Source organism: Strix uralensis, chromosome 2 (genome assembly GCF_047716275.1).
Source record: "Strix uralensis isolate ZFMK-TIS-50842 chromosome 2, bStrUra1, whole genome shotgun sequence".
In the NCBI taxonomy this organism is placed as follows: Eukaryota; Metazoa; Chordata; class Aves; order Strigiformes; family Strigidae; genus Strix; species Strix uralensis.
The window spans coordinates 52,056,205-52,070,497 of NC_133973.1; the positions used below are offsets into that span (position 1 = coordinate 52,056,205).

At 44.8% G+C, this 14,293-nt stretch overlaps 1 protein-coding gene across 3 annotated transcripts in view; it reads right to left on the reverse strand.

Moving 5' to 3' along the window:
* The window catches only part of NHS (NHS actin remodeling regulator), a 269,188-nt gene that overhangs the window by 38,724 nt on the left and 216,171 nt on the right, over nucleotides 1-14,293 (reverse strand). Inside the window, exon 1 of one of the 3 annotated variants that reach the window (XM_074858709.1) lies at nucleotides 10,744-10,813. The exons of the other annotated variants lie outside the window; for them this stretch is intronic. Coding sequence (XP_074714810.1) covers nucleotides 10,744-10,765 — 22 coding nt within the window. The 5' untranslated portion in view covers nucleotides 10,766-10,813. Of the gene's footprint in view, nucleotides 1-10,743; nucleotides 10,814-14,293 lie in introns of those variants that run through there. 3 annotated transcript variants of the gene reach the window in all.

Here is a 14,293-nt window from a genome sequence, read left to right on the forward strand (position 1 = left end):
GTCCTTTCTGAGTCGCAGTTCTGCCTGACTACTCTGGACCCTTTGGCTATGTGAGGACATCAGGTCTGGCCCTAATTGCCTCCGTCCCACTTTGCTGCCTTCTCCTCTCTGCCTCTCTTCTTTCTGTGTGGATTTTCCAAGTGGCATTAAAAAAAGAAGTGCTGGAAGAGGTGCCAGACTGCTATAGAGGCTGAGATGCTATACACGCTGAACAGTGAAAGGCAGACGACACCCACGGATATACCCCAGCCCTGATCTGGCAGGATGCTGTCTAGGGGGGAGGTGGCAATCAATCTTCACATCTTATCAACTCCCGAGGCATCTGCCAGCACAGGGGGAGGGGGAGCCACCCAAGGCAACTTTTTTATAGTATGGATATTGTTCGTAAAGTCGGAGACATTTTATATATGAAAACAGATCAGTTCACAGCCATCTGCTTATTTTCTATGTAGCGTCTAAAGTATCATAAGGGTGTTACAGAGAATATGAAAACAAGCTCTTACCTCTGCTGCTGAGCTTAAAATCAAAAAAAAAGGAAAAAAAAGAAAGAGAAAAGAAGAAGAAAATATAGGAATTGGTATGCACTGAAAAGCAAAGAACTGAGACAACACTTTCAAATGGTGGTTGTCTGGGCTGCTGTTGCTTGGAGATGCAATTTGGCCTGGTAGGTGGATATGCTGGCACATCCCTGCACTGGCCTGGGGCAAGTCACCTGTGGCCTTCACAGCCATCTCTTGCCCTCCCAAGGACCTCCTAGCTTTTTCTATGTTCCTTCTACTTTTGTGTCTTAAGGGCAAAAATCATCCTAAAGGATGGCAATGCATAAACGCTAAGCATTTACACATACAATAATAGGCTCTGCATTTCATGTGCTAGTCCAATAATACTTTATTGGTGGGTTTGTTTAGTGTTATTTTCTTCCAGATAAAAGTAAGCTTGCTTATTCCCTGCTAGGGCATGCTCCAAACCTTTGCAGATGATCTGTGGTTTGTATTGCCCGGATTGTGATTTTAGACCTACAGGCCCCTGCTGCACAACCAACCTCCACCATTTACAAGCAGCTCTAAAACACTGGACTAAATAAGTAACAGGTGGTTCATTTTTCACAATTAACCTGTCATGGTCAGTAACGAAAAAAGAGCCAGCCTGGTGCCCTGATTCATTCCCACCAGAGCCCAGACCCACACAGCATAGGGAGATGCACGAATTCACTGATGACCTGCCAGAATCATTATCACTTGAGGTTTTTTAACTATGGCATTTAAATCACAGCTAATTCTGATAAACCAAGATTGTTTTCCTGACTTGCCAGTTTGATAATTTCATCTTCATGCTTGTTCACATTAGTAAGTATTGATTTCCTGTGGGATGCAGTACATCTTCCTGTAGTGAGTGAGGGTGAGGTCTGCTTGGCAACGTTTCTCTTACACAGAGTTAATTCTGAAGTTTGGGTATTGGCATACTTAACACACTTTCATTTTATCCAGAAAATGGGTTTCTATGCAACAGACAGAAGAAAAAATATCTAAAAAGTACAGCCACTACTTACCTATGAAAATGGTGTTAGGCAAAGAGTAATTTGAATGCTTTTTATTTGGGTTATCCTTTTCCCCTTCTACTAGCATCCTGATTCCTTTTGTCTTTGTAATATTTGTGCAACAGCAACACTTCACAAACACTGCAATGCTTCTTCACTCTACAAGGGCCAGAACAGCCTCCCCACAGTTAGTACAACTCTCCCTATTTTCTGCAAACTTTTACATGTACTTCTAGGATGGAAAAGCTACATCAAAAGCCTGTCTGAAGAAAATACCTAAACTTTGAAGATTCTCATTTTGACCCAGAAAACAATTTATTTTGCAGATTGCAAATACTTCTACAGGACAGTGGAATAATTTTCAAGCCTTTGAGAAATTCCAGTTCTGTTGCTACATCCATGATAACTAAGTGAAATATTTGCTAAAGGGATGGCTAGAAGATATTCATCTTCCTTCCCCTTTGATGCCCTTCCATCTGTGGACACTCAGTGAGTGTAGGATGATGTTGCTCCAGAAGCACTGCAGCTAGAACAAAGCAATAAAAACCAAAATGACACACATCACTCACAGAAATAAGGCTCAAAATAGGGTCGTGGGCATAAAATACTTTCTCATCCCATTCATGAACCACTGAGAAAGATATGTGCCCAGAGCTGAGCTTACTCAAGTAATCCCCAAGGTAATTTTTTGTATTCAGAAATTCTTTTTTGGGGGTGAACTGAAATGAATTTGTTGCCTCCTACAGAAAGCACAGCTTTGCAACCGCACCGTCACTGCCTAGTCTGTGCCGATTCGTTCATCCTGGCAGGGAGAAAAATGTCTCTTCCTCCAGCCAACTCCACATTCAGCCCAGACTCCCCATGAGGCAAAGTCCCACTGAACCACAGCTCTAAATTTTCCAGACCTGCCTTTCGGCTGCCATAATTCCCAGCCACGTCAATGGGGGCACAGATCATCAGGTAATTAATCCCCTTTTAACGTCATGAAACTAGGGAGACTTGGGGCTAGCTGTCCATTGGGTACATATTTCAGTGGTACCTAACATTTCCAGCCCGGTGCCTATGTAATGTAACACTGGTTTTAGAATTATAGCTGATGCTGACCAGAGCTTCATTCTGACTTTCATACTAGCAATCTTCCATTTGGACTATATGATCATGGTAGGTCCCTTCCAGCTGAAAATATTCTATTCTATTCTATTCTATTCTATTCTATTCTATTCTATTCTATTCTATTCTATTCTATTCTATTCTATTCTATTCTATTCTATTCTATTCTATTCTATTCTATTCTATTCTATTCTATTCTATTCTATTCTACTCTATTCTATATGACACAGAATGGTCACATTTCATGCTTCTATTTTTATACCTAAGCTTCAAATTCATAATATGTCCCAGCCTTAAAACTCACTGCATGCAGGAAGTCTACATATAGGTGTTGGGAGGTCTTGAGTGGTACAAGGCAGTATATTGTGCACACAAGATAATTAACCTCTGGAAATAATTCAGAGTCTGACTTACTCCAGCTGTGTTATCTGGGGTCATTATCTGCTCTCAAACTATGAAGGTTCTTTGGGTTTTAATGCAACAAAATGACTTTTGTCTTTCTACAATACATTATAGTGGCAAAGCAGCTGCAGCCATGCTGACAGAACTGCATTTTAGCAGTTAGCTTACTCCTCACACCCCCCACATTCATCAAAAAGACATGTTATACTGATAAGTGGTAGTAATGGCTTTGGCTGGCACAGTTTTACTGGTCAAAGATCACACACTTTTCAGAGCTTTGTCCTATACCTTTGCACAAGCAGAAATGAGTAGTGAAGAAAATGAGCTTCAGTATGTTCATTCAGACTTGTTATGGGGAACACAACCATTTAAGTTCAGACTACATGAAAGGGATTTAAAAGTGTGGGACATGGCTGCACTACAGTTTTTACTTCTAGCCTCATTGACTGCAATTTCCCTGCCTTGATCTGTCCCCACTTGACCTACTGAGTAAATACTTCTGCCCACGAATTTCCTCCCAGCAAAGCTGAAACCCTTTTCCTAGGGTCACAAGCTCTTCAGGGTTGTTTTGTGCACCAAATCCTATTCTGATAGCCCATGGACCACAATTCATGATATAAATAATGTTTATTGCATCTCTTGGAGGTATCACCAACTGCACAGTGTCTCTGTTTAAACAGTGGCTGCCGGAAGCTGAAGGCAGGGCTCTGCCTGACTCCAAAAAAGTTTCTGATAATCCCGAGGAGATTTCACCATGATGCTGGCACCAGAAACAACCTGGGACCTGCAAGCCGACTAGGCCGTGGAATCACCTTCCTCCAGAGAGTCTCAGAGCCTGCAACGAGGTCAACCCAGGGCAGGATGACTGGTTTGGAAAATGAACAAGGCTGACTGAAAGAACAGAGAAGATGACTTCCTGAAAAGTTACCCATAGGTGCAGGTCTTATGAAGAGGCACTGTAGAGCACGCAGGAGAAAAACTGTATGAAGTGTATAATTCGTGCTTGCAGAAACCCAATGCAAGCTCAGAGAATGGGACTGGAGTAAACCAGACTGACAGATCAGTCAGCCTTTGAATAGGCTAAACACTATTTGGTACATTTATGCAGTGATGTACAACTTACAGGTTTATTTTAATTTTGCCTCATATGAATACACACCTGGCACTGTCAAGGCAGAAAGGGACAGCAGTCAGTCATATATTGAGATGAAACAAGACGAAAGATTTTAGCAAAGCTGAGAGAACCAGCTTCTTCTCAGGTATTTGCTGGACTCCTCTGAAGTGGAAAGAGTGAAAAATTACCAAAGGTGGGTTTAGGCTGTAAGACAGAGGACAGTCCTGGCCTGCTCCAAAGAAGCAGCACTGAGCCTTTAGTACATGCCATAACTGAGGATCCTGAGGCACATTTCCAGGATGAACACCCTCTTCCCAAGGCACTGCAAGAGCCAGGCTGGACACACCAAGCCAGTGACTGAGTATCTTCTCTGGCTGGTCTTGAAGGTTACAGCAAATTGCAAGATTTGGACTGGGGCATAACCTTGCAGTTTTGGAAAAAGAAGGAAGGAAAAAGAAAGCACATTACTGCTTGTGCAGGTTGAATCTGAGGAGACTAGGAGACTACCATTTTAAGCACTTACACACCTCGTGTTTAAAAGGTTTTTCAAGGTATTATAGGAAGGGTTCAGTCGTTTGTCTCGTGTTACAGCTGCAGCGTCTCCAATGGACTCTACCTTCCCAAAATGCTCATTAACCTGGTCCTCCTGAATCACATCCACTCTGCCATTTAAACCGCACTGCTGTAAGTCAAGTCCCTTCCTTATACATCATGAAAGAACATCTTGAGAATAAAATTTAGTCACCAAAAGCCTGGGAAGAATTCAGTTCAGCAGGGAAGTAAAACTATTTGTTTTGATGAAGCTGACATACCATCAGAACTTTTTTTTTAAATTGTTATATGACACGCTCACTGTTTCATAGTTAATTGAAAAAAACATGAAGTCACAGGATTGTTCTGATCTGTAGTAAAAATACAACCATGTGCTACAATTAAGTCCCTAAACCACTGCTGAACAGGGTATAATAATTATTGCGGGCTTGGCTCAACATCTGGAGTTTGGTGGTGCTGAGAGAGGGAGTCAGGGACAAATGAAGTGCAAGTCCCTTACCAGCCTACCTTACCATGCCCATATTTGAAGCAGGCAGTCTGGAGCAGAGATGTGGCAAGGTGGTAACACAAATCACGCACTGGCCTTGCTGCTGGCCAGTTGCACAGCAGAAACCCTGGGAGACAGGCATGGGATATTGGCTGGGTTGGGGCAGGGCTTAGGGCTGCAGCATGCCAGGAGCACCGGAGACGAACCCCTCCGAGGTCTGCAAGTGCTACCACAGCACAGGCAGTAAATAATACCTTGTCAGCTGGCCACATTATTGAATAGCAATAACTTTCCATAATAACTAATTAGTGTCACATACAGACCAGACACTTAAAAGAGAGAAAGTGCTATAGCTCTTCTTCCTTCATCGAATTGCAGTGCTGAGGTCGAGCTTTACTCATCTGCTGGACTGGCACAAGAAAGTGCCCGCACGTGAGCTAGGACCTTCCCTTTGTCAGCCATCGGTTGAATCGAGCCATTTGTCACCTCCCCCAGCTCTACAGAGCCGTTACTTCTGTGGCCATCCTGTCTGGACAGCAAGCTCTGGTGTATTTGGTTATCCCACGCTCATCCCTGAAATGTCCTTCATCTCCCACTCCCCAGTGGGGACCTGGCTCTGCAAAAGGCGGCTCCAAGCAGCATCCATCTCAGGCAGGGCTCACACCTTGCAGGAACGGGCTCAACCCTCCCACAAAAGCTCCCTGGCATCCCTGAGACCATGGGAAACCTCAAGAAAGGTTTACTTTGGTGAGCTCAGTAACTTGGGCATGGTCAGCACTCTATTCCCCCGCTTTTTTTGTGCATCAAACGGGGGAACATATTTGTGTCGCTCCATGTCGAGCATGTAGCCTTTTCATTCATAAAAGGCAGCCTGTATCTTTAATCACTTTTCCAGAATAATAGCAAAGAAACAAGCACTTGATTGCTTGTGTTATCAGACACTATTGGAAAAGTCTAGATAAGGATGCTGAACAACCTTGGCTTATTAGTATTCCACATGCAAACACTTCCCCATAATCCAGAGTCATCTGTATCCCAGCAACCCTTAAAATTTCATTCTCACTGAATTGCCAGATCTTTATCAAAATATAATTACAGTCTTAATTTGGATGATAAATTTTGATTGCCTGTGCTGTGCCAAAAAAAAAATGGTCAGGTACATGAGAGCTGAGATACAACTGTGAAACGTGAATCTGCATATTCTGACACTGGTGCGCCACCTTTCCTCTTATCAAAAGTTGGGCTCTGATAGCTAGCAGTGAGGTTATGTAGGGGTAAATAGGCAGGAACATGAAAAAGCAGTCTTCTGATGCCATCAAATGAAATTTGGACTAAAACCAGGGAGGAATTTGAAATTGCAGCTGCATACGAAGATTATCACTATTATGAAGATTATATACTATTATCATTACGAGGTGAATGATGTGCAGCACTGCTGTGCAAACCTGGAAGAAAAAAACAGTCTTTCCTGAAACAAGAGGAGATTGTGCAGAACTCGCCTTTTCTCTCACTCCCTTTTCCCCCCTTCAAACACTGGCAGAAAACAGCACAGTGTTTTACAGTTATATCCAGAGGGCTCTCAAAATGCAAGGGTCACAAAATGGCTTCAGATTTCAGCAGATTGTTCTAGTATTCATCTTAAACCTAACTGACAGATTTTAAAAGCACTCTTAAGAACAGCCTTTGTGGTTCATTCATTCCAGTAAGATCTTCTGGTGTTAAGAGCTTGGCTGTTATGAAGCTAAATGAAAGCGGTGGCGTTTTCCAGCAATGATAGTAGAGTCCTATGTATATAGGCTGCCACCACCTAAACACCTTGTGTCTGCACACTTCATAGGGCACAAAACAGCTGTTCCTTCACTTATGTGCTTATGTGAGACATCTTTTATTCCTCAAAATGACTGAAGATATTAGGATTCATGCATGTACCACAACAGACCAGAATCATCTGTCTTTACTATGTGCTGTTATAGTGATATATTACATTTGACCCCATTTCCACCTGCACCAGGTGCAGAATCAACCTCTACATACAACTGTATGAGAATACAGTTGGAAATTCCATCACTGCTATCAAGCATTATTACCAAAGACATGCTGCTGGGTGGGGAGGGACTTTTCTACCTTCCAAGAATGTACATGATTACAAAGATTTTTCCAAACTTAAACATGTAGCCTAAAAAAAGTATCCCAGAGGAATATAACCACCGCCTGCTTTACCAACAGAGCCCAAAGGAGAGGAGACAGCCCAGCAGGCAAGCCATGGAGGTTACCTAGTTTCTGACTTATCAGACTACAGCAGTCCAAACTCACTTCAGTTTTACCCTGTTGAAATACCAGGGGGAAAAGATAATTACTTGGATGACAGTGGCATAAATGCAATTAGACACTTGACCTCAGTGTTTCTTGGTCACATGCATAAGAGTTGAACTCATTGCTAAATTTGGGACTGGTAAGTACTTCTTCCCTCCCCCGCCCCGCCCCGAGGTATTTGCACTTTCTCTACAGCCCTGATAAGGATCTTTTTTCCTAGGACAGATGTAATCTCAACCCTTGAAAGTGATTTCTTCACCTCCTGTGGGGGCTTTGGGTACCCAGCCTCAGTTCTCTTTCTTATCTACTTCTGTAACTTTGATCATTGCATGCACTATAAAATACCTCTTTGACACACCTGTTAGCTTGAATTCACTCCCATGGAGCTTATGTTGCCCTCCTCTGAGAAGACTAAGGCCCAAGACAAGGTGAGAAGACCTGGAACAGTAAGTAAATTCTACCACATAAACATACAGAAGGATTACACTGTAGACTGAAAGTCATACTGTGTCAGAGTTAGAGTATGAAAAATTCCTTCCTCATGGGCAACACTCAAGTGAAGTCTGTTTCCTTCATGCTCCACTGCCCCAGCCCTCTCCAAGAGACCACTCCAAACCAAGTGCAGTTTTGTCCAGAGTCTAGTGTAAGTAAACACAGTTGCCAACTAACGATAAGACTCAAAGCTCACTGAAGTCCAGAGAGATACTGCAACCTTTGCAGTCACTTCTGTGCACTGGTTCCCATTCCCTAACAATCATGTCCATCACTGACACATCAGTAATGCTTCTGTTGACAGTAGCAGTATAAAGTTTTACAGCTGAATGGGCTCAGGCACTGAACCATTCTTGTCTCCTTGGTGGTAGGACCTCAATGGGGCTAAGTCATACTGCAGTAGAAATGGAGGGCAGGAAGGAACCATGAGAGAACTGTCTGGCCCATGACTTTTCCAACCCTGAAACACAGCTAAAATGCTATAAACAGCAAATGAGGCACCCACCCTCAGATGCAGAAGACATTTCCTGTAGTGAATTTTGACTGATGTGTGACAAAACCTGTCCTAAAAACACCAAAATGCAAAGCCAAGCGTAATTCCACCGCTCTAAAGGGGACTGAGCATTTCTAGTCCACCCCAACTTTATTCTTACTTCTTAAAACGCCTAAAAGAAGGGCATCCTATAAGCTCTGTAGCATGCCTGTCCCAGTGCTTTATTTCTCTTTGCACTTGGAGAGGTCTTCCTAACCTTCCCTGCTGCAAAGTCAGCTGGTTCCTAAGGGGGAAGGCTGCAGAAGTGGGCACACTGGCTGCAGTCACATGCAGCTACCCTCTTCTTTGGGTAGCAGACTCCATCTCTAGTGCCTGGAATTTGCAACTTCTCACCTCAGATGAACCGAGATGAGACAAAAAAGCCAGAACTAGTGCCCTGGAATACTTCAGGCAGGGGGAATATCTGAGCCCCCAAAGGAGGAGGATGAATCGATGCTTACTCCAGATGGACAGTTCTTTGCTCTCCTTTTTAAAATGCATTAATTTCCTGCTGGTGAAGGGTGCCACGCTAAAATCAGAGGAAAACAAAGTTGCCTATCCACAGCTGAGTGCTACAGAGATGGAAAGCTTCCATCTGCCATGGTGACTAGTTCAGTACAGCCTGTTATTCATTCCCTCCACCTGCCAGGCACACTGCCCCCACATAAGCACTATCAGTGAAGGCAAGCATACATCTGGATGAAAACCACACCGATAGGAGCATGTCATTTTTAAAGCCTGGCTTTTGGCTCTGAGTTACATAATCCAACACTAAGGCTAACACTGGGAGGGCTGGCAGAAGAAAGAGGTTACCAGATTTACTCTCCCTCTGCACCATGGTGTGTTGCAGGGGGAGGAGTTCAAAATGGCCCCTGTGACAGCTGCCAGCATCTTCATGATAGCTGGTAAGAGAGAGGCTTATTCCTCCCAGATACTCTTCAGTGAGAGCTGTCTCAAAGGGAGCAATGGATCCCCCAAGCCTTCATCATCATCAGGAACCTCCTGAAGCAACATTTCATATTCAGAAGGTATCACAGTGTTTGCATTTCTATTCTGCCTCTTTCATTCTTGAGCCCAGATCCCCCATGTTTGATCTCATAGTTTCCATGATAGGCTACACCAGGAGGTATGTGGCCATCACATGCATGTCCCAAGTTCCTAGTAAGCAAAACTGAGGTCTGGCTTCCTCAGCTATATCTTGGATGTTCTCCTGGGTGAGAAGACAAGCAAGTCTCACCACTGGCAAATGGGAGCCCAGAGAGGAATGTTATGAGCCTTCCACAGCCAACTGGACTCTCAGCATTACAGCCTCTGCCTTTGGACCAAGCAGCATCACAACAACCACAAACTCAAACTGTGCCAGTGATACCAGTAGCTGAATACTTGGAAATATAAACTGGGGATGCTCTTCCCTGCCCGCCATGTTGGCTAAGCCACTTTACCCTTGATGGACCTGCCTTGACAACCTTATTTATCTAAAAATGGCTTGACTGCTTCTGCTGATTCCAGGAACCAGCAAGCAGCATAACCCTCTGTGTTGCTGACTGTCCACAGCACAGCCTGGCAGCCCGCTGATTTCTATGAACGACAGCAACAGGGCAAGTGCAGTGGAGAGAGCAGTACGCAAGTGGTTAATGCATGCCATGAAGAAATATACATGCATATACTGTCTCAAACAGCCAGAATCTCTTATGTTGACATTTTCCATTCAGTTCCACTAGAATTAAAACTCTCATAATAAAAACCTGGCAATCAAAAGCAAACAAATTGTCACCAAAGCAGGATTCATTTCCATCTATATAGTTGACCAGAAGTCTTCCTGCCTCTTACAAGCAACATTAAATGCCATCCATTACAGCAACAAATGCCAGCCAAGTCCCTTTCTTTCCACCTGTGATTTTAAAAGTACATTTCCCGTGCAGAAAGCTGTGTGCTTGGCAACCTCTGCATCTCCCCTCCTGACGAGTAGCAGAAATGCTGCATGCTAAACTCTCTCCTGTAATGCCATGGATTCCCACACCAGAGAAAAATTCTTAGACTACCCAGGCAAAAACTTTAAATAACCTGTAAGGTATTTAATAAACCAGAGGCAAAAGCGAAAGTCAAACCCTCAAAGCATACAGAGAGAGAGAGAGAGAAAAGCAATGCCCTCTGCTTGACCCAAAATAACAGAACAGTTCTGCATAGGAAAGAAAATGAATTACCATTGTGGGGACCCTCAGTCATTTAGAGTCTCCAGTCAAGGCTGAGAGCCATTCTGAGACTGCAGCTTTTTCCTCTAACTTCACTCCCCGGCTCTGCAAGGAACTAGTTAAAAATGACATCACTGCTCATACTACCCTCCTCCCCCTCCCCATTCACTTGCTAAAAAAGCTGAGGCTGCTCCTCTCCCCCTGCATTGGCTCCAGATTTGGTCCTGCTCCTCACCAAGCTCCCTGTCTGCAGTTGACCATGCGGGTCGGTGTTGGTGCGGGCCGGAGGATGCGCCACCTCTATGTACCCTCACAGCATCCCTGCTGGCACCCACTTGAGAAATAAAATCGCCTTTCCCTTAAGAAATCAGAAGAGGTCTAACCTCGTGATGCATAATGCATTACACAGCCAGCTCCGTTTACAGAAGGCAAACAGTTCTCCTCTTTGAAGCAGGAGGGAGAGAGAGACCCTCCTAGGGGCTCTTTCTTTTGCCTTGTCTTCCTTACAGGAGAGGACCCTCTCTGTGGTTTGCTGCATCCTCCTTGTGTTAGGACTGCAATCTATCTTTTTTTTTTTTTTTTTTTTTAATTTCCCTCCCCCTGAGCGTGACATCATCAGACACCAACTCTACTTCTGTAATAAAAAAGGATCCCGAGCAGAACTACCTGGGACGAGGTCATCTGGAGGACCCAGGCGATGCTGGTTCCCGAGCAATTGTCGCTTCTTACAAAATACTCGGCTCTTACACAGTGTCATCTGGATTTAATAACCCTGCGCTTGCTGCAGACCAGGATGCTCAGATGCTGGGCTGAGATCAGTTTTGTTTCTATCCTCGCTGGCTCCACCAGCATCAGCAGTGAGCAGGTACCTCCAGAGCGCTCCCCTGGTACCCCACGGTTCACCTCACAACTCCATTTGTTTCCCTCCCCTAATCACTGGGAAGGATGCTGCAGCAAAATCCCTCAGCCAGCACTCCCGGCTGCTACAAAGCAGCCAGGCTGCCAGCACCCAGCACACACGCTCCCAGCGCTCCTCTGCTCTCCTCAGCTCCTCAGCCTAAGCATCACTGAAGGGAGCCTTCTAAAAACACTGTCACCCCTGACTGACAGCTGCAGGAGCCAGCGGCTCATGGCCAAGTGGGAGGCCAGCCCCAGTGCAGGGCCTGTTTGTTGCCAAGGGCATCCGCAGCCGTATTTTCCCTACCTGCATTTTTTCTCCCGGGGTAGCGCGGGGGCTTGTGCTGAGCGCTGCCCATCCCGGAGGTGGCCGGCAGGTACCAGGGTGGCCAGGGTGGCCAGGGTGGCCAGGGTGAGGGACAGACAGCGGATCCCAGGCTCTGCAGCCTCCCTTCCACGCTCCCATGCTCACGGCGGCAGCCGGCAGCGGCAGCAGCAGCCACAGCACTGGCAGGAGAGAGGAGTCTGTGTCTACGTGCATATGTATAACATATGCCTTCGTATACCTATTATATACACACAGAGCTACATGCAGATATAAACACAGACGTGCTATTCTGGATCTCTTACTGCTACCAGCAATGCTGCAGACATATCAAATATTGCACAAGTAACAGGACTGATGGGATAAGGCTGCATTTGCAAATGTGCTCAGAGTCATTTGTGTCTATACATATACCTGCCTACATAGCCTGCACCCAAATATAACCCTTGCCACTATGTTGATTACAGGTCAGTATTTGACACAGGGCTGTAAAAGCTTCACAAAATTCATGCAAACTCCTCTATCTAAAAGGTATGGTGGTGTGTCACACACATGTCATGTAACAGTACTTCTTTTCATGCTAGAAATGTCTTACATGGGAGGGGACTGCAAAAGTCTTTCAGCAGTGAAACCCCCAGCAGCCCTCTGAATTAGGAACATGCTGGTGCATCATGTCCCAGAGAAAATCCCTGCTAGAGTCAGGGAGCCAGCGGGAAGTTGAAGTCAGTCAGTAAAAATCCTGCCTCAGGGTTTATTCATCTTCGCCTCCCTTTCTCCCTCCCTCCCTCCTTCCCTGCCTCCTTCCCTTCTCTTCAGACCTGTGTTTTGCATGTGGGCTGGTAACACATTTGTATCAAACATCAAAGCCCTTCTGAATGAGCGAGGGTTGAAAACCTGACATCTCCTGTCATCTGGGACTAACAGAAAGTTACTCACCAAAACCCAGGCAGCGTTACCCCCTAGGATGGGATAAGATTTCCACTAAAGGGTCTCCCTCTCCATCTTCTAATGCGTGCGTGGCTCTGCAGGTCCTCTTCTCCAAATCACAGCCCTGCCAGGCTGCACCCATCTCCGGGTGTGCAGCAGGCACAGGCCTCTGGCATGGGAAGGAAAGAGCTCGAGACTGAGGAGGGATGACTGTGGTGGATAGGGATGTGGGACCATCTCTGAAGTTCCTCCAGTGTGAACCTTCAGATAAATACTGAAGAGCATGTCCCCTGCCACCACACATTAATCAAATCTCAGTTTTCTCACTGCTCTGATAGGGATATCACAGTCATTAGCAAAGGGGGATCCTACATACACATAGCATCAGTAACATCTCTGGAGTAACATTGATTATACATCATATACTAGATCAAAAGAGAAGAAAGCAGAAAGTGTGCCAATTCACCAGATAAATGTCCGTATTTCCCTTCTAAATGAAATAAGTGTTTAACACAGCTTCTTAAGGAAAAAAGGCAAATCTGCTGCCTGTCTCTTGTATCCCATCCCCATAATTTTTGGGTTCACTGCCCAAATTTGCCAGAATAATTTGATTAGGTTCTATATAATTAAGTTCCTACAAATTTTAGGTGGGAAAAAAAAATCCACATCAGTGCCACTCTCATTGAAGACAGCCAGGTAAAATTCAACTATTGCACTTTCCACTGGGAGCCTACTGGCTGGCAGGCCCTGTGCTAGCCATGGTCCCCTTGCCCTGGCATAGAGAAGGGTGTCCTGTGGCTTTTCTGAGAAGGCAGAGAGTGTTTCCTAGAGTAAAGGACAAGTTGACAAATCCACATAAAGTCCTTACTTCTTGGTTTTCTTTGATTAATGGGAGAATATGTTTAGTGTTTCTGATTTCTCTTCCTAAATCTGCTGCTCATGGGTCTATCAACCCATTGGAGCTCAAATGCCTAGGTGTTTTATCCCCTGAAGAAACCTTTGAACACCCCCTTCTCATTTTACTTTTGTTCTCCTAAGCAATGGTATTATTTTAATCTGCAGCCAGGAGCCTTCACAGACTGCCGGTTGGTTATAACAGCTCCCAAACCCAACAAGTTCCACGCTTGTTCCTGGTCATGAGATATTTTTGTAGGAAAGCAAACAAACCCATTCCTGTAAGAAAGAACAGGCAAACAAAGGGCAACTGAGGGGTGAAAAGAACCCAACACAAATAAATGAAGGCTGAAACTACATCCAGAGTTCCCAAAACTCCCAATCAAAGAGGCAGAAATCCTTCCAGCCAGAAGAAGGAGGAGCTTGCCCACCTCTCCTATCATTTCCCTTCCTATTATACTGATATTAACTAACAGTTTCACTTGGCGAACACAGATTGCTTCAAGTACTTGGGTGACT